The sequence below is a fragment of the Amia ocellicauda genome, chromosome 14 (genome assembly GCF_036373705.1).
Source record: "Amia ocellicauda isolate fAmiCal2 chromosome 14, fAmiCal2.hap1, whole genome shotgun sequence".
In the NCBI taxonomy this organism is placed as follows: domain Eukaryota; kingdom Metazoa; phylum Chordata; class Actinopteri; order Amiiformes; family Amiidae; genus Amia; species Amia ocellicauda.
Genome location: NC_089863.1, coordinates 27,972,656 through 27,996,172, shown reverse-complemented (window position 1 = coordinate 27,996,172; position 23,517 = coordinate 27,972,656). Strand labels below are relative to the sequence as shown.

Below are 23,517 nucleotides of genomic sequence, written 5' to 3'. Positions count from 1 at the left end.
AGTGCATCGCAGTTTGTTGCGTATGGGGCTGCGTAGCCGCAGACCAGTCAGAGTACACATGCTGACCCCTGTCCACTGCCGAAAGTGCCTACAATGGGCACGTGAGCATGAGCAATGGACCACGGAGCAATGGAAGAAGGTGGCCTGGTCTGATGAATCACGTTTTCTTTTACATTACGTGGATGGCCGGGTGTGTGTGCATCGCTTACCTGGAGAACACATGGCACCAGGATGCACTATGGGAAGAAGGAGGCAGTATGATGCTTTGGGCAATGTTCTGCTGGGAAACCTTGGGTCCTGCCATTCATGTGGATGTTACTTTGACATGTACCACCTACCTAAGTATTGTTGTAGACCATGAACACCCTTTCATGGAAACGTTACTCCCTGATGGCATTGGCCTCTTTCAGCAGGATAATGCACCATGCCACAAAGCAAAAATGGTTCAGGAATGGTTTGAGGAACACAATAACGAGTTCAAGGTGTTGACTTGGCCTCCAAATTCCCCAGATCTCCATCAAATTGAGCATCTGTGGGATGTGCTGGACAAACAAGTCCGATCCATGGAGGCCCCACCTCGCAACTTACAGGACTTAAAGAATCTGCTGTTAATGTCTTGGTGCCAGATACCACAGCACACCTTCAGAGGTCTAGTGGAGTCCATGCCTCGACGGGTCAGGGCTGTTTTGGTGCCAAAAGGGGGACCTACACAATATTAGGCAGGTGGTTATAATGTTATGGCTGATCAGTGTACAGTAGGTACACATAACTATTTCTAAACTGTAGTGTCAATTGACATATCACAGATGCAAACCAACCAGCTGAGATAGTAACGCTACACTCTCACACAATCTCACTCTACTGCTGATCTAAATTATATTACTGTTTGAATAATACTGTCACATGCAGACAAAGTATCTTCTGAGACTTTTATTGTGTGTAGTACAATAATACAGTATCGTGCAGTCTACAGTATAGTACAGTACATTTCACAATCGTGTATTACAGTACAGCGGATCACGGTGCATTGCAGTGTCCGCTTTCTCTGGATGGATGACATTTTTCATTGCGTGTGACACTTTCCACCTGTCCTGTACCACACTTTGTCTGTCTTCACCTTATTGGGATCGAATTTGCATAATAAAGGGGTTATGGGGTCAAATTGGCTTCATTAGTTGAGCTTTTTATATAAGAGTGTAGTGTAATATGTGACAGTGCAGTGCAGTTCTGTAGTGTAATGTATTGCAGTGTAATACTGTATAGCCTAGTACAGTGTGGTATTATACACTCACCTAAAGGATTATTAGGAACACCTGTTCAATTTCTCATTAATGCAATTATCTAACCAACCAATCACATGGCAGTTGCTTCAATGCATTTAGGGGTGTGGTCCTGGTCAAGACAATCTCCTGAACTCCAAACTGAATGTCTGAATGGGAAAGAAAGGTGATTTAAGCAATTTTGAGCGTGGCATGGTTGTTGGTGCCAGACGGGCCGGTCTGAGTATTTCACAATCTGCTCAGTTACTGGGATTTTCACGCACAACCATTTCTAGGGTTTACAAAGAATGGTGTGAAAAGGGAAAAACATCCAGTATGCGGCAGTCCTGTGGGCGAAAATGCCTTGTTGATGCTAGAGGTCAGAGGAGAATGGGCCGACTGATTCAAGCTGATAGAAGAGCAACTTTGACTGAAATAACCACTCGTTACAACCGAGGTATGCAGCAAAGCATTTGTGAAGCCACAACACGTACAACCTTGAGGCGGATGGGCTACAACAGCAGAAGACCCCACCGGGTACCACTCATCTCCACTACAAATAGGAAAAAGAGGCTACAATTTGCACAAGCTCACCAAAATTGGACAGTTGAAGACTGGAAAAATGTTGCCTGGTCTGATGAGTCTCGATTTCTGTTGAGACATTCAGATGGTAGAGTCAGAATTTGGCGTAAACAGAATGAGAACATGGATCCATCATGCCTTGTTACCACTGTGCAGGCTGGTGGTGGTGGTGTAATGGTGTGGGGGATGTTTTCTTGGCACACTTTAGGCCCCTTAGTGCCAATTGGGCATCGTTTAAATGCCACGGCCTACCTGAGCATTGTTTCTGACCATGTCCATCCCTTTATGACCACCATGTACCCATCCTCTGATGGCTACTTCCAGCAGGATAATGCACCATGTCACAAAGGTCGAATCATTTCAAATTGGTTTCTTGAACATGACAATGAGTTCACTGTACTAAACTGGCCCCCACAGTCACCAGATCTCAACCCAATAGAGCATCTTTGGGATGTGGTGGAACGGGAGCTTCGTGCCCTGGATGTGCATCCCACGAATCTCCATCAACTGCAAGATGCTATCCTATCAATATGGGCCAACATTTCTAAAGAATGCTTTCAGCACCTTGTTGAATCAATGCCACGTAGAATTAAGGCAGTTCTGAAGGCGAAAGGGGGTCAAACACAGTATTAGTATGGTGTTCCTAATAATCCTTTAGGTGAGTGTACAATGTACTATACTATAGTGTAGTGTTGTTCTGTCTAAACATATTGTCGATGGGGTAGGGGTCAGGGATCAGGACTCTGGAGCAGAGCAGTGTGTGTTTAATACCCTCAAGATACCTAGATTGCTCCAGTACAAACACAGCTGTATAAATGGGTAACTGTATGCAATATATATAATATATATATATATATATATATATATATATATATAGTAACAATATATTGAAATTCTGCTAAATGTAAGGTTGTCTAGTTCTAAGTAAAAGTAAAAAAAAGTACACTCGCAAATGTTATATTTACAAAACCTGCTAAGATGGGAAAGGGTGACATCTACTGGTGAACAGTGTGAACTGCAGCCCCACTTTCTCCATACTTGAGGCATGGCGATTCAACAAGCTACCTGCTGGTAGAAATAGTAATATAGCATTTCAATGTCTAATACAGTAAATATGAGCAAATTAAAAATATACGCACTATTTTACTGTACAGAGAAAAAAAGTTTATATATTCATACTAATATTTACACTAATTGTGCATTTGATGTTGATTAAAGCACAATGTGGTCATCTACCACACTGACACAACTATGATGTAGTATGGTTGTAGCGCAGTATAGTACTGTTACATACATTATCATTGCTTCTGACCTTTGTTCAATCTGATAGGGTCTATTGGGAAAACTAAAAGGGATACACTGACGGACAGACCGGTGGGGAAAAAAGGAAACCGTTTAATCTGCCCGTTGTGATTAAATTAGCATCCTGAAAGATTTATGCGATGCTCTTACAACCTCATTGTGTTGTTTCCTAATTAGGAACAAAACAGCTGTAAACTTAGCACGCTGGTAAATATTTGATGATGGCACCCAATGACATCACAATACTTGGAGAGTGAAGAGGGATTCGCTGCATTACAAAATACACCTGTAATTCGACATTAAATACGCGATTGCTCTATACACAATACTAGAACAAATAGGGGAAATATTCAAAATTCAAAAAATGACAGCATCATACTGTCTTTTCTTCTTTTTTTTTTTTTTTTTTTTAAAGTGAAACAGTTCATACGAGGTATAAGTCAGGTGATCTGGCTGTGCTGTGCAGATCTGGGGTTGACTCAGGAATTTGGTCAATGCATGTCTTACACATACGTACTAGCTTTGTTAAACCAAGGGCTTAGATAAATACATACATACATACATGAATAAATGAAGCGTATAATGACATAAATATAAAAAGTTTAGGCATTTTTCCAATTTCATTGTATCATTCCAGCAATAGAGGCAAGAAAGTAATGAAGGAATAAAACCAGACACCCTGTACCAGACACTAGTACTAACATGAATCTCCCTCTCTCTCTCTCTCTTGTGATTCATTAAAATATCAACATGACGCCAATTTTGTGAAATGCATTTTTAGGGGCACTTTTGAAAATAAGAGTAGTCATACAATTAACAAACAAATAAGACGGGCAGAATTAATAAAATAACAGATCTAAAATCAATCATGGTCTACAGAAACTAAATTAAGTAGTAGGAACACAACACATACTTCAAACATTGAAAAACACTGCTAATTGGACCAGAAACTTAAATATCTAGAAACTAGTAAGTAAAAAGCCTAACTGAGCGCATGTAAGTGAGGCAAAGATCGTGACAGACAGTTACTGCAGTCTGTTTGAGAGTACTATAGGGTTGGAGTTGTACGTGTTCTGTGTCAACACCCCCCCAACACCGTGCCTTCTTGAAAATGTAAACATACATGTGTTTCTTCATGTAGTTTTATCTTTTGAGACATATACACACAGAAACACACTGAAATAGAGAACTGGCTTTGTTTGCAATTAGGCTCTGAAGCAATTGATTCATGAGCTAAAAACAGGTGAAGTGCATGACAAACCGCAAATTGCTAACCATTATTAAATTCACCACCACTTGTCCAGACTGTCTGATGTGTTGAGCTGGTGCTGTTAAAGTTTTTGCTGGCATTGGGGACTGAGCAATCCCACAGATAATGTGTGTGTAAGACAGCATCATCAACCTTAACCCACTGACTCTAAAACCAGGTCATTTAGCAGTACTGGGTAGATGGGTAGGGGTCCTTAAGAATTAAAGTGACAATGACACACATTGTAAAGGTGGTATATTAAAAATGAACACATATATGCAGTAACTTCAGGCTTCTGCAAGGAATACTGCCAAGGAATACTGTGGCACATGCGTTGGCAAAAGTATGTCTTCGCTGAGATTCACACTTAACACGGTCGCTGTAATGAATACAGAATCAAACTCCACACTTCCAGGAGCACCGAACTCCAGTCAATGGAAGGCACACAAGGACAACATTTTAAAATATGAGTCGGTACATCAGCAACAATGAAACACTTTCTAATATAAATACACAGGCTACTACACAGAGCTGCTTGGGATGTTGAAAGGGGTATCTGGGTTGGATTATCTCAGTGAGGGGTTGGAAAGATGGTGGAGGACAGCTGTCACCAGGGGTATCAGACTCCAGTCCTGGGGGACCACAGTGTCTGCTGGTTTTTGTTCCCCAATTACTTAATTAATGTAATTATTTACTCAGGTAGGCTTATCTAAATGTCCTTATTATTTGTATAGCAGATACCTTACAATTTGTTGATGCCTCAAAATATACCCAGAGAACATTTCAAAGTCTGAAGAGAAGTGTTCAATTAATCCAGGTAATTTCTCAATGAGACCAATTCAGGATCCAAGACCTGGGCAGGAAGAAAACCCAGCAGACCCTCCAGGACTGCAGTCTGACACCTCTGCTTTGGACCTTTACATTTTCAGCTCTGGCACAAGCCCACACACCATCTTTGAAATAAATGTTAAAAAGCACCACTCCTCCTTCATTTATGGGCTGCAGTCATTCCGCTTCTTCACAGGAGAATTGAGGCGTTTTCTCTCCTCGCCATGTCCGTCTGAATTCACGCAACCCTCCATCTGACTGGCAGAATAATCGCTTTGCTCGGCTGCGATTCCACAACACTGGATGTCTACGCAGTACATTCACAGTCTTGCTTTTGGGACGATACAAACAGAAATACAGATCTCTATACACACACAAACACACATATATAGATATATACTGTTGCATTTCCCTGGCCCTCACAGTTTGAGTTTTCAAGCTGCCGTTACTAGAATACTGTTTTTTTTTTCTCTAAGAGGAGGTGCAGGGGTGAAAATGAAACAAATAACATTTCTAAGATTAGATAATATGTTATCTTCTTGTACAAGTGCAATGCTGGGAGAGCTGGCACAATTCAAATCACACCCTCTCTTTTATGTCTTGTAAAAACCACATTGACAGGTTTGACGTCAGCCCCCTTGATTCCACACATTCCTCTGGATACGCACACACAGATCTGAAACACTGTTTCAGATCAATCTCCACAGAGGAAATCAGCTGTATTCGCGCTGCACAGAAACATCACCTAGCTGCTCCACAGGTCTGCCAGAGATAGGTAGCTTAAAACAGTCACAATAAATAAACCAATACAAAAAAAGTCCTCAATGAAAAACAGACAAAACAGTCTCTCCAAGAACAGGGCGAAACATCCCTCCTCCAAGGCAGCCCCTTCAGTTCTGTGGGTGGGTTAATTGCCTCCTTTTCAGTAGCCCCTTCTTTAATACATCGGCCGTTACCCGCCCACTCAGTGAGACATCCATCGGCCGTTTGCCCTTGGGATCCATGGCAACACCAAGCAGTTTTGCCGGGTTGTGATAACCAGTATTGACTTGGCCTTCAGATCGATGGGCTTGCCCAGGTTTACTGCGCAACTTGTAAGCAGAGGCCGATCTGCAGTGTATAGGAGGGGAAGAATAAGAAGAAACAAATTTTCACTCCATCACAGATGCCCAACCCTGCCTGACTTTTAGCGGTTTCAGCGGTTCTTGAAAATAAGAATAAATACAGTATTCTTCCTTCATCAGCGTCATCAACAATACAGCACAGGTCGGAACATGTCAAATGCTGGTTGAAAGTTTAAAATCCAGACCCACCTACTGGAAAACACAAATGCATCTTTGCAAAGCCTTCAACTCTATGCAACCTGCACGGGTGACTGTCCACATTCAATGTCTTCTACATTGCCGAGGGAGACTTGCTCGCCCTCCTGCTGGCATGCCGGCAGAGGCAGCACCCTCTCTGCTGAAGGAGGTTGTGTAGGAGTCCTCGTTTCCTCTAGGGGGAGCTCCACCACTGATGCCCTGCTCCTGCCACTTCCCCCGCAACTAACCTGCCTCTCGCCCCTGGCCATGGGTTTGCCCAGGACTCCCCGCAGCTGAGCCCAGAAGAAAGCTTGTCTGTTGGGCTCCTGGGGCCACTCCAGGTACGTCTTGGTGTTGAGCATCTTCTTCAGCTTGCAGAACTTGCTGGGCAGGGAGTCAGGGTCCAGAACCTCCTTGACCACCAGAACCACGTCTTGAAAGGTCTTGCCAATGGCTCTCTGGTGGGCGAAGTAGAGCTCGTAGTTACACCATTCGCTATTGACAAAGTGGCGCGACAGCACGAAGATGACCTAGGACAGAAACAAAGAACAGGATAGTTTCAAAACAACACTTTGAAACTAGGCCCAGAAAAGCCAGAGTCCTGCAGATAGGGTAGGTATCTTTCAATCAGCAATTGCTAAAAACCCAGAACAAACAGAAGTTCAGATTCCATTAAGCCAATCAATCAATTAAATGGTTAATTTATTAAAAAGTGTCAATGCTCCAAGCACCACGGTTGCCTGTCCATGGTTTAGAATGGGGTTGTCACAAGGCCAGGGCATTCTCCTTTGAGCCACAACAAGAGCCATGCTATGATCAAACAGGTTCAAAGGGCATCTGAACCAGCTCATTCTGGTTCTTTCTCCTCCAAAACATTATGATCTTGCATAATGTAACATGAAGGTAACAATCCAGTGTTTGCTACATAATACATCTAAAACACTTAAAACACAGTCTATCATGGCAGGTGGCCATCTGATCACATGACTTTTTAGTTTTGGTGTGAGTTGTGTGTTTTAGAGGACCCTGGAGGCCCTGAGGTGCAGGAACAGTGAAAGTTGTGTTTAGGCTTTCATGTGTAGCGGCTTTAGTTCAAGAGTGTTCAGAGTGTGATGATTGTGCTTTTAGAGAAAATTTATAATGTAATGTATTATAATTATTTTGGCAAATGTTTCTTCCAGGACACATACCTAGAACTTAAGTCACACAATATTTGTGGATTTTTATTTTGAATTTAGCAATATAGACCCATGTAACATCAAAGGAGATTGTGTGCATCGTGTTTTCATAATGAGTGCCATACAGGGTTAAAAAAAAACAAAAACAAAAACGATTGGATGCAAACCTCTAGGAATCATCCTCAAGGTATTGACTTTGGTCTTTGACTCTGTCTGCATGTCAGGACCTGTACAGCAGGTGTTGTTTGGCACTACGAAATTTCCCCGAAGGAGGTGATTTTCCAGGCTTCTTTGGTGCATGATTCACACAAACAGAACATCCATCTCTATAATTACCAGCTGAATAATTAGTCATTTAGCAGATGCCTCTTCCCAGAGACTGATAAAAATAGAAACTAGGGGCTGAAAAATACCTCAAAAGTTGAGGGAAAAACATGTTTTTTTAAGGCCAATTCCAAAAAAGGTAGAAGAAATTAGCTCAGGGAAGGGAACAAAAAGTGCAACACTGTAATCCTTCCCTATTTCATATTCTCTCACCTTGCTTTGGGAAGACTACTGAAACAAAATGCAATGGAGAAATGCAAACAATCTACCTTGGACCTGAAATTGTGGCACGTCTGCACGCACTGGCTGACTAGGGTTTATGGAGCGGGCCAAACCCAGAGAACCTCACCTTCTTGCTGTTCTCGATGTTTTCGATGATATTGTCTATGATCCACCTGCCTGGCATGAAGTCTCTCTCGTGGATACAGAGGCGATAGGGGGGCACGCTGCTCTCCAGGCAGGGCAGCAAATAGTCCCTGACCCACTCGGCATCTGAGTGGCTGTAGGAGATGAAAGCGTGGTAGATGTAGTCCCGCGAGAGGTCTCCCCCTTCTTGCCTGGCTCTGTACTTGGCCCTCAGGATCTGGTAGGTGGCCTTAGCATACCAAGTGACATTAAAGGCATAGCAGAGCAGCACTAGGACTATCACCACACAGGCAGTGGTGACCACCGAGATGGCCACCACAAGCCGGACATCGCAGGCCACCTTACCGGGGAGGAACTTGGCCACAAAGGTGTTGAGTAAAGCCTCTGGATGGTAGCAGACGTAGCCAGCTGGCCAGTCAGTGATGTTGACCTTGCCCTTGGAGGTGGTCTCCTCGATGAAGGCATGGAGGTCGCAGGTGCAGTGGTAGGGGTTGTTGCCCGCTTTTAGCCACAACAACTCAGGCATGTTTTGGAAAGAGCCTGTGCTAAGGAGCCCAAAGGCATTGCCGTCCACTGCCAGAGACTGAAGTCTGGGGCTCTTCCAGCCGGAGGGGATGAACTTGATCTTGTTGCCGCTAAGAAGGAGAACTTGGAGACGGCGGGCATTCTGGAAGTAGTCCATGTCCAGCTGCTCCAGGTTGGAGTAGGAGAGGTCCAGGTACTCCAGGGTGGTGGGCAGGCAGCCCAGGGAATGGTGCACGAAGTTGTTGTGGTGGAGGACCATCTTGGAGATGTTGTTCTTCCACTCGCAGCTCTCCTGCACTTCACCCAGCTGATTGTAGCTGAAGTCCAGCACCCGGAGCTGATGCCAGTGCTCCATGAGGGCGGCCATTTTTGCCAGGCTGGTGAGTTCGTTAGTGCTGGCGTTGAAGAGCTGGAGGACAGGCAAGGTGTCCCGGTAGATGCACTGAAGGTTGTAGATGAAGCTGTTTTGCAGGCGGTTGTTGGTGAGCATCATGACCTCCACCTTCTCCATCTCATTCCAGGCGTCGCATGGCACGAAGTTGAAGTTAACGTTCTTGATTGACAGCCGGCGGATGCCCCTGAACCAAGTGAAGCGCCAGTCAAAGCGCAGCACATCTGGATTGCTGATGTCCCTGCAAGAAACAAACAACAAAAGGCTTGTTGTTGTTGTTGTTGTTGTTGTTGTTGTTGTTTTGAGACCAATGGCAATTTCCTGCACTCAACAATCGTTGGACAGGGAGAGAGAGGGACAGGGATATGGAGAGGGAGAGAAAAAGGGAGAGAGGGGAGAGAGAGGGAGAGGGAGAGGGAAAGGGAGCATGAGAAAAGTAACTCTGAAAACACTTTAGAAACTTGAGAAGTACTGACCAGAGGGCCAGATCATCCAGGGAGAGGCTTGTCACACTGGAGCCCGCCCCGTCATCCATGAAATTGGGTGACCGGGCAAAATCGATGGACAGCAGCCCCAGGCCGCGGATGGAGGATTCCTGCATGTTGAGCAGCGCCATCCTCAGAAGGTTCTCATTGAACTTTCCCCGGTAGAAAATCAGCTGATAGATCCTGATGTCTCTGAGCCCCTGGAAGAGGTCTTGGGTGCCAGTGTAATATGTGAACTCAAAGACGTTCCTGAAACGGAGGAGGGCCAATCTCTTGCCAGCCAGATCGCACAGAATCTTGGGCAGGATGTCGGGCTGTTTATCCAAGGCCACGTCCAGCCACAGGTTTTTGGTATGGATGACAGTGAGAGTCCCCGGTTCGTAGCTGAGCAAGCTGGAGGCTGTCTTGATAGCAAACTTCTCCAGGGTGGTGTTGGCAAGAGCTTGGAAATCAACCCTGCTCAAGTTCAGGATGAGTGGACCTCCCATGGACAGCAGCTTGAGGCTGGTGAAGCTGGAGAAGATGGGCCCGAGGGTGGCGCGGTCGTAGAGGTTGTTGGACATCTCCAGGGATTCGAGTCTGGACAATGGGCGCAGGGCCTCATGGGGGATTGACCGCAGGGAGTTGTTGAAGATGTTCAGATTCTCCAGGAGTGGATTGTGCCAGAAGGCAGCATCCGCGATGTGAGAGATGTTGTTGAACTGCAGCTGGAGGACCCGCAGGTGTGAGAGCTTGGCAAAGTCCTCCTCCCGTATTGTGTCCAGCTTATTGTAGGACAAGTCCAGCACCTCCAGTGTGGGGGGCAGGTCGACAGGCACCTCGAGGAGGTTCATGCCTTTGCAGTTGGCAACCAAGCCATCGGAGGGGCAGGGAAAGTGGCTGGCAGAGAGAGCAGGGGCCAGGGTCACCAAAATACACAGTACCAGGTTCGCCAAGGATGTCACTTTTACTGGGCCCGACATCAGGTTCAGTGTTCATTGTTCTCCTGGATCTGCGAATTAAAAACAGAAAAGGGTTATTGAGAGGTGCCCAGAGGAGGGTTTTGTTTGGTTTATCATTCTGTATTCACATAACCCACAACCCTCCACTCCAGAGTCCAGAGTCCACTACTCCATACTGCTGCCCATTTAAGATGACCATATCTGTCTCTCCTCTTTCTATATGCTTTAGACTTAGACTTCTTACAATGTACAACGGTGTGCAGCATCCCCACATTTTAAACCAATGCAATCAGAGCAGACAGCAGTTGGACTAGTTTCAAGGAGGTAACTGCACCAAAAACTTTCTTTAAAATGTTCAACTGGACACCATGAACTTGATAACACTTGAACTCACCCCACTCACCCCTGATGTAATGAACTGGATTTCAAACCTTGATATGTGCCTTGACACAAGAAAGGTGAGCGGGGGAAGAGAAGGAGAGGGGGACGAGCAGACAGATGGCAAAAGAGAGAGAAAGCGAGAGAGAGTGATAGTGAAAAAGAATGAGGGAAAGTGGGAGAAAACAAAAAAATAGAGAGAAAGGGAGAAAGAAAGAGAGAAAAAGAGCATGAAAGTGAATGAAAAACAGTGAGAGAGAGAGAAAGATCTTCCACTGGTTACTGGCTCTGTATTTGCATACAAACACCTATCCAAGCCAGTGTTGCCAAATACCAGATTGTGAATGTCCAAGTTACAGTTATCATAACCAGAGTAAACAGAATCTTTAATGTTGATACTGCTGTAATTGAGGGCTGCATACAGAGTCCCTTTCACAGACAGGGTAGAGAAAAAACACATGCGTAGGTATACATGACATGCTGTAATGTTATCAGATCTTGGATGGTGGGGAGCCCAACAATACAATGTACAGTAATCACTTTGTAGTCATTTTTTTGTAGTTTATTCAGCTGTGCCTCTCTCTCTCTCTCTCTCTCTCTCTCTCTCTCTCTCTCTCTCTCTCTCTCTCGTGTGTGTGTGTGTGTGTGTGTGTGTGGTGCCATGAATTTGTTCAAGTTAAAGGTTTTAATAAGGCTAGTTATCTCATTATGTTGTGTTTTAATGTGTTTTATTATGCAATAAGGTTATAAGGTCCCTATCACCCCTATTTTCTCACTGTAACTCACTGTGTTTTCAGGAATTCAGGGTGCAACTGTATATAAATTCACACACAAATACACAAATTAACTTTGCCCTACCTGCCATCAAACTACAAACTCGAAGCCCTCCATAGTTTTCTTTTATCCTTGGAATCTGCGTATAACACAAAAACAGGAGGGGGCACAAGTTTGTATCAAGGGAAAGTCAAAGTTTCAATTCAGTTTTAAACTGGACAATGCACTAGTTAGAGCTAATCTGGATACTATGTATGTTCTGGGCTCCACATTTCAAGAAAGATATCACTGCTCTAGAGGCAGTTCAGAGGAGAGCAACCAGACTTATTCCAGGTCTGAAGGGAAAGTCCTACTGAGAGACTGAGGAACTGAACCTTTTCACCCTGGAACACAGGAGACTACGTGGGGACTTGATCCAAGTCTTCAAAATCATGAAAGGCATTGACCACATCAAACCAGAGGAGCTTTTCCAGATCAACAGGGACACACGGACCCAGGGACACAAATGGAAATTGGGCTTCAAGGCATTCAAGACAGAAAACAGGAGACACTTCTTCACACAGAGAGGCGTCACAATCTGAACAAACTCCCCAGCGATGTGGCTGAAGAGACAATTTGGGAACATTTAAAAATAGACTGGATAGGATCCTTGGATCACTTAGTTATTAGCGGACATCAAACGAGCAAGATGAGTCGAATGGCCTCCTCTCGATTGTAAACTTTCTTATGTTTCTTATGCAAAAGGACACAATTTCAGTTTCCTCCTTCAGTGGCTTCCCAGGTGTCTATGCGAGCAGTCTAATGAAATCAGTCTTAGAAAGTCCCTGGGGACAGGGAAGTAACTACACTCATTGGTACCAAGCTGGGGAGGGGGGCATAACTCATCAGCTTTCTTTAAACAGGTTTGTGTCTCTACTGTATAATTTCATAAGAATGGCAGCTTATAGGTACATAACATTGGGCTGGTGTGCCCAACCCCAACTTCAGTACAATGAGACCAAAAATGAAAATTTAAAATTGTGTGTAGCAGATGGAGAATTAAAATGGTAAAATTAGTAGAAATCCAAACTCACTTGCGCTGCTACAGATTGTATCATATTACATGGGTGCTTGTGTCATGGTTGTATTGTTCGTTGTAGTTTCCATGTCGCAATGACAGCTTATCTGCAAAACCATCAACGACACAACACACAATAATTCAAAAGTAAACCATGTCTTTGTGTTTGTCTTACACTTACAATCTCTAAATCTCTAAATGCATGCATAGCTCCCCTGAGTCATAGGCAGATTGGGCATCTGGCAATTCTGCCCTGGCAAAATATATACATTGTTTGCATACTTATTAGGCAAGTCGGCATTCTGACAGTTTTCTAACTCCAAACCATATCAACCTAAATAATGAGTTGGTTGAATAATTTTCAGGTGATATAATTGCTTCATGAAAGAGGGTGGGGCTTAAAGTGATAAATACCTCATATTCAGGTATGCATAATTATTAGGCAGTTTTTTCACCACAGGTAAAATGGGCAGAAAAAAGGATCTAACTGATACTGAAAAAAAAAAAAAAAAGTAAAATGTAAAATCAGAAGGATGCAAAACTCTTTTTTCTAAACTACTGAAGCGTGAACACCACACAATTAAATGCTTTTTAAGTAATAAATGTGCCAAATTAACAAACTTATTTTCAAAATGTTCTGGTTGTGCTGCTGCTGCTACAGAGAACAGCACAGTCAGTAGTAATCATGCAGGATGAGGTAGGGAGGGAGAAACCCCCATGCTGTTATAGTATTAATTGTTTCAGTTTTGTCTATGAAGCAATCATTTGTTTGTATTTACCCCTTCGTGGGACCTACTTTCATTGTTAGTTTTCATGCAAGAATGCTACAGAAATCTACCAAAGTAATTTCACCCTGCCTCCCCCTCAAGGTTACTTGTTTCTTGGATTGTATACAAAACAATTGTCTCCATGTTACTCTGCCTCTGCTTAAGGCTCACTGTTTCTTGAAGGTATAGGCCTACAGCTATTGTCTTTTGAATACCTGATCAACAACTGTATCAGTATTCATGGGGTGAATTGAACTCATACAGCTGGATTGAGCGGGATTTGCTGTAACCTATTGTCTACCAAAGATACAAAGCAGCTTCTTCCAGCTCACATCTCTAGTTCTGTTCCTCACTTCATGTATTTATGTTTTGTATAATAAACTTGTTACTTTTTCATTGGTGTTTCCTGGGATTTACTGAAACCACTATAGGATAATATGATTAAACTCAGTGTGGGACATAAATATCATGCAGGGTTCCTAGTTATTATTATTATTATATGCTGATCAGTAGACCTTAATGTGCACATCATACAACAGTTTTATTTGTTAAATGTTTAGGCACCGCAAAGTGAGACTATGAAACCAAATGTCCACCTTCCCCGGGATGCCACTCTCCAGACATTTGCTCCTGCACAAAACAAAAGGACTGAAAATATAACGGTCCCAATATAGGCCTACTATTTCCACACCGGACTGTCATATGGCCCTGGCCCAAGCAGCTGCCCTCACAAAGTAGAAGCAAGACTCTGCACTTGACCAACTCTAGTTATTTATGAGTTCAGGTCAGGAAAAAGTGTTCCGACGCTCCCTGCTGGGTTTACAAATGAATACACAAAGTCTTTCGCAACTCACGGCACGGTAGTGAGTGGGCAGTACTCATTCCCTTGCAGAATTGGTTTTGAGTGAGTGATATGTCATGCATCGTGAACACAGACCTCTCAGCTGACGAGGCAGGAGGAATGTGGCACTGACCCATGTAATGATTAGCTCTGTGGACTCAGGCGTTCCCAGAAGTGCAAGCTACACTTCATTGACCTTTTCTATTTTTTATTTTATGGGTGTCATTCAGTGCAACCATCCTGGAAAAACAAGTTCCTTTTAGTTTGTTGTATGTGTATCGGAGGACGCCCACGCAGCCCACTTCAGCTCTCTCAACAAGCCCCTCTGTGATCAATGGTCTTTCCATGAGGTCACACATCTAGAATAATACAAAAAAAGGAAGAAAACACTGCGTAGGGTTTGGAAATAACCCCTCCGATCCCTCTCTTCCCTATGACAAATATGCCTGGAAAGTCTGAATCTCTCCTCAAAGCTGGTCTGTGACCAGAGCAACAAAAAAGAGGGGGAGACGTAGAACTGTGTTCTTTGGATGAGGATACATAAACACACCAAAAGGTCAACAGATTGAGAAGGGGCAGACTCCAGGTTGGGTAAACGATGCATTATCTGCTGGTATAAACAAAATATACTTCCCTTATGGCACAATATACTTCCTTAGGACAATTTGAAGCGGCGGTGGTGGATCTGTGTGATTATACTCATGCGATTGTCACCAGGCAAAGGAACCCCCACCCCCTTTGAAGACTTGAATTTCAACCTTTTGTTAACAAAAGAAAAATAAATGAATAAATAGTTTGTCAATCAAATGCTATAAAAACAATCAAAGGAGACTCCCCAACACTAAAGACTGTCTATAATCAACCCAATCAGTCAGGCCAATCAATCAGACTTTCTGTGAACCGGGCTCTCTTCATTGGTTGACTTCCACTCTACTTATTAAACTAATCAGGCTTGCAGCCTATTAACACGATTATCAATCACATGAGAAACCAGCCAATCACAGAGCAGCATTTCCCCAAATTCCTATAACTCTTACCTTGTGTATATATGTATTCTCGTTCATGTCTTAATCAGTATTTAAAGATTCTTCTGTTATTTTGGGGCACTTCATGTGAATGGCGTGAGTTTCACAGGATGTACACTTGTTTTTAATAGTTACACTGTAGGTCAGTGACTGGACCAAAACATTTTTATATGGAGAGAGATTGTTACATTTTAACAAATAGTTTTTTCTACTGTAAAATGATTTGTGTGTCTACGCCATATATGTGTTTTTATAATAAGTTAATATGTTGTGTTTAGGGTGACTCTTATCGTATAAGTGATGTCTCAGCTTTGCCAAGAGATGACATCGCTTATACAATAAGAGACACTGTTTACACAACCTATTAACTTACAGGAAAGAAAAACTCTGTGTGTGTCTGTGTGTGTGTAAATGTGCACTGTGATATGCTGGATCCTCACACACTACTTGGTTTGTAATAGTGTTCATTTTCTTGGGAAGCAGATAGCATAGGTACCAAATAAACATATGACTTGACACACCCGAATGTTTGTACTGCTATAGTGTGTGACCCAAAAGACCAGCAGCTCCCCAAAATAAAACAAAACAAAACAAATAAGCAGTCTTTAGACTCTCTGCCAGTCTTTAAACAAAGGTACTATTGTTTCTGCTAATTTCCTTGTTTCTCTTGGGTCATAATGTCTCCTGTCAGGAACTCCATCTCCATTAGTTCCCTGGTGTGATGAAATATTCAGAAAATGTGGGGAATGTACATGCACACTGTTAGGAAAAATCCTTTTGCTTAGTTGCATGAAATCTGTATCTCAATGCATTTGTAGTTCAGACGCTTTATGTAAAGAGGTTTCACAGATTTCCCCTGACACAGTGTCCTGCTGTGCAATAACGTGGGAGCTCATATTTGAAGGACATGTTTGGGTTTGCTTCCAAAGCTCCAACAGAGACGTTGCCTTAATTGCCTTAATTAGATCTATGTTGTTTGTTTTCACTGCTTGGTTACCAGAATCCCCTGCTTTGGGAGGCCTAGGGGAGACTGGGGCTAGTTGTCCCACTTTTGACTTATTCTTATATTTCCTTGGCCCCATACATTGTATAAAATGGTTATCTATATAGAATGAAAGAATCCTGTCTAATGTACAAAATTGATATTGTCTAAATGTTCATTTCTCAATTCAAGATGGAGCCCCGTCCCAGGGAAAGATGTCACATGATATGGGGTTGGTTGTCATAATCCTATCTATTGCATTTGTATCGAACAATAACACAACAGATATATTATGAAAGCAATATTCATATACATTTCATCTGACATTTATAGAACATGCTTATTTCACAGCATTTAAAGGTACAATGTGTAATGCTGGTGGTCCACCCACTCCAGGAGTCTGACATAAACAGGCAACTTACACATTTGTGAGGTTTGATGAGGTAAGAAATCTATTATTAATAGCAAACTCTCTCTTTCTACAGAATCAAGGACTATTTCTTAAAGTTGACAATTTGAATCAGGAGAAATTGCAGGTGGCTCCTTCACATTGTTTTCAATCAAACTTGAATCAGAACATTACATTTAACAATCAAGAAATGGAAGTTTTCAAGTTTCATTTGGAGCCAGACCAAAGTAAATATCAGATGCCTTAAAAATGTATTCTAGCTGCCTCTCCAACTGATGCTGTTACAGGCTTACACTGGAGACAACTTACCCATGAGACAACTAGCCCTGGTCTTCCTTACCGTTTTTCCAAGACATTGAGCAAAGAGAACTCTATTCAGTGTCTCTCAGTTGATTCATAAACTGTTATTAGTCTGAAAGTTGTCTAAATCAGGGGTTCCCATCCCCAACCCAACCTTTTGTTCAATCACTTAATTAAACCCTTAATTTAACTAATATTTCCATTTCCTTCCAGATTTTCTAAGCGGTTTCGATCTAAGGCGAAATATCGTGTTGATTGAAATTGAGCCAACATTGGAAACTACAGAAAGCTGTGTACTTGAGTTTGAAGGACCAGGCCTCACTCGATCTAGGAAATATCCAAATCTCCCATAAAGGACTCTTTTTCTTTGGACATAAACTAGGTTTGCCTGGTTCCCAATCTTTGTCCTTTTTGCTTATTCCCACCTCACAGCATCAGTCCAAAAAAGGCACGAGCCGCACACACAGCCTTAACCTCTCCTATAAGATTCATTGCTATCTGTGGATTTGTCCGTGGGAGTCTGTTTAATCATGTGATGTATCTGTGTTTGTTTAACTTTTTTGGTCCCCAAACAAACCTCACTGTAGAGCAGCTGCAATATATTGCTTTTCTACAAGACCTAAGGTTTCACACAGGCCCCAATGGCCCAAGCTGAAAAGGGACAGGAATATACATATACATACATACAGTGAGGGAAAAAAGTATTTGATCCCCTGCTGATTTTGTACGTTTGCCCACTGACAAAGAAATGATCAGTCTATAATTTTAATGGTAGGTTTATTTTAACAGTGAGAGACAGAATATCAACAAAAAAGTTATACATTGATTTGCATGTTAATGAGGGAAATAAGTATTTGATCCCCTATCAATCAGCAAGATTTCTGGCTCCCAGGTGTCTTTTATACAGGTAACGAGCTGAGATTAGGAGCACTCCCTTTAAGGGAGTGCTCCTAATCTCAGCTCGTTACCTGTATAAAAGACACCTGTCCACAGAAGCAATCAATCAATCAGATTCCAAACTCTCCACCATGGCCAAAACCAAAGAGCTGTCCAAGGATGTCAGGGACAAGATTGTAGACCTACACAAGGCTGGAATGGGCTACAAGACCATCGCCAAGCAGCTTGGTGAGAAGGTGACAACAGTTGGTGCGATTATTCGCAAATGGAAGAAACACAAAATAACTGTCAGTCTCCCTCAGTCTGGGGCTCCATGCAAGATCTCACCTCGTGGAGTTTCAATGATCATGAGAACGGTGAGGAATCAGCCCAGAACTACAAAGGAGGATCTTGTTAATGATCTCAAGGCAGCTGGGACCATAGTCACCAAGAAAACAATTGAAAGCACATGTACAGGCCCGTCTGAAGTTTGCCAATGAACATCTGAATGATTCAGAGGAGAACTGGGTGAAAGTGTTGTGGTCAGATGAGACCAAAATCGAGCTCTTTGGCATCAACTCAACTCGCCGTGTTTGGAGGAGGAGGAATGACCCCAAGAACACCATCCCCACCGTCAAACATGGAGGTGGAAACATTATGCTTTGGGGGTGTTTTTCTGCTAAGGGGACAGTACAACTGCACCGCATCAAAGGGACGATGGACGGGGCCCATGTACCGACAAATCTTGGGTGAGAACCTCCTTCCCTCAGCCAGGGCATTGAAAATGGGTCGTGGATGGGTATTCCAGCATGACAATGACCCAAAACACACAGCCAAGGCAACAAAGGAGTGGCTCAAGAAGAAGCACATTAAGGTCCTGGAGTGGCCTAGCCAGTCTCCAGACCTTAATCCCATAGAAAATCTGTGGAGGGAGCTGAAGGTTCGAGTTGCCAAACGTCAGCATCGAAACCTTAATGACTTGGAGAGGATCTGCAAAGAGGAGTGGGACAAAATCCCTCCTGAGATGTGTGCAAACCTGGTGGCCAACTACAAGAAACGTCTGACCTCTGTGATTGCCAACAAGGGTTTTGCCACCAAGTACTAAGTCGAAGGGGTCAAATACTTATTTCCCTCATTAACATGCAAATCAATTTATAACTTTTTTGAAATGCGTTTTTCTGGATTTTGTTGTTGTTATTCTGTCTCTCACTGTTAAAATACACCTACCATTAAAATTATAGACTGATCATTTTTTTGTCAGTGGGCAAACGTATAAAATCAGCAGGGGATCAAATACTTTTTCCCCTCACTGTATATATATGCATGTGTATATATATATATATATATATATATATATATATATATATAGCCCTGAACTGCCCTACATCTTCCCGGAGAGGAAAATTACCGGGGGGACACCTGACCCACTGTTCCCTCCATGATTGGCTCCCCTCCTCGATAAAACTGGAAGTGACAGGCTTCCTGGTGTGGAGCATAGAGAGTTAGACAGTGACAGAGAGAGACAGTGAGTGAAACACTGGCAAAGAGAAGGAGACAGAGAGAGAGATCATGATGCAGAGAGAGAGCGAGGCGATTGCTTGACAGGAAAGGTCTATGAACTATGAACTTAGAATGTGCCTGGGGTCGTCAGTGGTATGCCTCGTTTTTATTCTTCTTGGTTACATGTATAGAGAGGGACCTGTTTGTGTAGTGTTATCTTAGGCTGGATATCTGTATAAGTGTTAGCTTAGGCCTCCACCTGTATATCTGTTTATTAGAGCACCTGAGCACTGTATTAAATAAAAGTATTTCTCTTGCACCGTTCCCCTACTTGATTACTGAGCTCCAGACGTCCAACTCCGCATGGTGTTACTATAGGTTTATTTATATATTTATATAAATCCTGCTGTAGATGACATTGGAATTAAATTAATACATAAATAATCAGTGTGGTTATTATGTGAAGCATCTGGGGGGCAAAGCATCATTTAAAAAAGTTGATAAAAATAAAATAAAGAGTACAAGGGTGAACTCCCAGTCGCTGCCAAGAGACTCTGGTTTGTGTTCCCCGACTGTGCTATGACTCAGGCCCACAGACCAGCATGTTATGTTTATGACATGTGCTCGCTGTGTACTGAGCTGAAATTGTTGATGGCCATCCAAAACCCCAATTTGTATTTTTTTTTTTTGGCACACTTCTCCAGATCGCTCCCCCAGGACCAGGGCTGGTCTCGACCGACCGCAACTACATCAGATGAGAAAATCAAATCAATGGACTCCATTCAAACAACCCTGAACAAGTCGGTTCTTCATTTGAGAAGTCATGGAAATTGCTCAGAGGTGGGGGGTGGTCAGTCAGTTTACAAGACTAGATCCACACCCCCCCACACACACAAACTCTTTTTCTAATTTTAAACGTCTCCTTCAACTCAATAACAATGCATCATTCAAAGTCATGATTGAGAGTGACACAATCACGCCTCACTGATGCATCAACACAGCCAGCACCAGCACACAACTGGGTGTCGACCTATACTCGAATGAAAAGGCTCCGTGTGAACCAGGGCACTGTCTTGTACTGCTGAGAGAAATTGGGGGAATTGAGATACCCTGCTAAAATGCCTCCCCTGATCATGCCACGAGGTTTTAACAACAACAGTCTTATGGCAACTTTTGGAATAACTTTTAAGGGTTCGTTCAGGATTCGTGTGTATTTTACTTCAATGACTGTAATAAATAAAGCTCCCACTTCTTATAGGAGGGACAGAACAAACCTCTAGATATGACTCATAATTTCTGTTAACTATAATAACACAACAAGGTTATATAGTAGTGGCACCAGAAAGTATTTCTGGAGGTAGCTTGGGTCGTACCAGTCGGAATTTATCCAGAATACTCCTGTGTTTATTGGTGGGCCTGTGTGTACTGAAGGATTTGATGATTGCAGAGTTGTGTTATATCAGAAGGAAAATCTTCATCTATCCACATGTTCTAAAATATTTTCCCTGCTGTCAGTTTTGTACTGTACCATGCTCCTCTTCAAAATAAATGAGGGTGCTCAATTATTATTATTAATAATAATAATAATAATAATAATAATAATAATAATAATAATATTATTATTAATAATATACCCTTCAGATAGACAATCACTGGACACAATTCAATCGTCAGTCTTTGCAAATACATTTGATGATCTCATTTGCTTGAAAGCGCACCGCTTCTATCCCCTTCGATCAATACTTGGTGTTTAATTAAGATTAGAAACAGTGGCTGTTAAAACAATGTGACCACAGTTAGATATTTACAGTCTGCATTGATACAGAACTAACATGTTTACCGCAAACCCGTAACCGCTCCCAAACATAAAAAAAAATAAAATAAAATTACTTTAAATAGACGGCGGTAATTAAGCTGTATTTCACGTCCATGCAATCGTTTTTCAATGCTTAAAAAAAACAAATCGTTAACAAACCTCGAGTCTGGATACACCAGATTACCGTGTCAAGTAATCCTCTTTTACTTGTCTTTACTTTATATTTTAACTCGCTGTGCACAATGCATGAGTTGAAGTTGACTTACCTGTAAACGACTTGCGCTCTGCAGGGAACAAACGCGTCCTTTTACGCGAAGATCAGCCGGGTTTCTGGGCGCATTTTTTAAAGTACTTTTGGAAACACTGTGGCAATCATCTTGGATCGTAGCAGAGGCTTTACCATCGTTAAACACGAGTTATTTGACGGGAGGGAGCTTTAATGCTCATGTGGTTCCTACGCGTCTAAGCGCAGCGAGGAATGTGAACCTGGTGCCGGTCGTTCGGAAAGACGTGCGCAATCTTTTTACTACTGTCGGAAGGAGACCCGCCTGCGCTGAAAATGGGGAGGCGGTGAAAGATAAGTCATTAAATGAACCGGAATCCAAATCGGTCAGGGAAACCTGGAAAATAAAACAGCAACAGTTGCCAAAGCGTGTTGGGATAGTTTATGAATCGTTGCGCACTTTTGAATTGCAGTGTCGGTACCAGACGTGAGCCAACACCGTTTTTTTTTTTTTTTTTAAATCAACACTATTTATTATGACGTTTTGACGTCATGTGAAGGTCCTAAAATAATCGCTCTCCCCTTCTACGTATGTACTTGTTTCCATTAATATATTCGTATTCTGCAAAGTACATACATGTATATTTAAAATAGTTGTACTTTGATGACTGATGTGTATCTTGTATTAGCAACATTAAGAACGAAATGCAGACTTCACCTTGAATTACTGTATTTATAAGCTGTCAAACTTACCACCACCAATTTTAAAAAGTAGTTTTAACACTTGCATTATTTGAAATACATCATTCACTGGCCTTGCGTGAATTATCTGAGTGATCTGATCAAATTTGTATTTTCTCATGAACAACAGTATTTTCTTTAGAGCAGCACACGGTGTGTCCAGTATTGAAATTGGCCCACATTCATTTCCTTGCCGAGCCCCTGTGAAGCAGACCCTGAATAGATCACAATCAAATGAAAAATGTCAATTTCCTGAAAGAGGGGAAAAGCAAACCACCAACTACTGCAAAAACAGTGGTAGGAAATTACATTTTACAAGGTTGTGGTTTTAAATCTGTGAAGTTCTACCTCAGTCAAGGCCGGGCAGAGCTGCACATGAACTGTACTTGACAAGCTACCAATTTCCTGTAGGCCTCTAGCATTCCTTTATTTTGTTTCTATTTAGTCCTCTTCTTAAAAGGTGTACTGGCGAATGACAAAGCCCAGACCTTGACCCAATGTGGAATTTGACCCCAACTTAATCAAAAGCAGATGGTGAGTTTGCCTTCAGCACAAAGTCTTGATTGACAAGTCCACAGCTATTACAACTGGAGTTTGCAGTGCTCAGAGCGGTCTACGTTTTCATTTAATTCCATGCTTGTAGCTTCTTTCAATTATGTGATAAAATGACAGAATATTTAGACAGCTTAGTGTGAGAGTATTAGTGCTCTGCCAATACTAATCTGAAAGAGCTGCATAAAAAACAAAAGTATGGTTTGTCCTTAAGCACCCCCTAGAGTTTTAAATACTTCCAACTCCTTGCTTTTCAACCCTAAGAGTTTCTGTTCCAACAGCGCTGCTCTCTACTTACTAACTCAAACTAAGAATTTGCTAAAATTTGACTTGTGAAAATGGGTTTGTTTTTGAGAATTCGATGGCCTTTAATTACATGTTCACCCAGCCGTCCGTTTCAAAACCTGATTACAAGGGTAATTTGATTTGCCGAGCTACCGCCCCATTTAAGGGTTCGATGAGTCCAAGAGCATAGGTGGAGCAAAAGACACAGAGGGTTGGGAGTCCCCTGGATGGTCCTCCTCACCACTGTACGTCTTCAAGGG

At 42.5% G+C, this 23,517-nt stretch overlaps 1 protein-coding gene across 4 annotated transcripts; it reads right to left on the bottom strand.

Moving 5' to 3' along the window:
• Positions 1-3,526: 3,526 nt before the first annotated feature.
• tlr18 (toll-like receptor 18) lies at positions 3,527-23,509 on the bottom strand. Of its 4 annotated transcripts, none has more exons than XM_066721473.1 (6): positions 21,723-23,509; positions 11,968-12,022; positions 9,782-10,781; positions 8,373-9,546; positions 6,534-7,051; positions 3,527-6,330 (listed from the first exon to the last, which is right to left on the bottom strand). In XM_066721473.1, exons 3-5 carry the CDS (start codon positions 10,750-10,752, stop codon positions 6,575-6,577), a joined length of 2,622 nt encoding a protein of 873 aa, XP_066577570.1. In that variant the 5' UTR covers positions 10,753-10,781; positions 11,968-12,022; positions 21,723-23,509; the 3' UTR covers positions 3,527-6,330; positions 6,534-6,574. The 4 variants fall into 4 exon arrangements, with proteins under 4 accessions (XP_066577570.1, XP_066577571.1, XP_066577568.1 ...); XM_066721474.1 differs by having other exon boundaries at positions 6,770-7,051; XM_066721471.1 differs by having other exon boundaries at positions 3,527-7,051.
• Positions 23,510-23,517: the final 8 nt, after the last annotated feature.

What these genes read in the sequence shown, in the direction of transcription:
- tlr18 (XM_066721471.1), bottom strand. Translation starts at nt 10,752, where the DNA reads ATGTCGGGCCCAGTAAAAGTGACATCCTTGGCGAACCTGGTACTGTGT. An exon ending in CTGGATGATCTGGCCCTCTG is followed by an intron (nt 9,547 to 9,781) that starts GTCAGTACTTCT and finishes TGTTTCTTGCAG; the next exon opens with GGACATCAGCAATCCAGATG. An exon ending in ACATCGAGAACAGCAAGAAG is followed by an intron (nt 7,052 to 8,372) that starts GTGAGGTTCTCT and finishes TTTCTGTCCTAG; the next exon opens with GTCATCTTCGTGCTGTCGCG.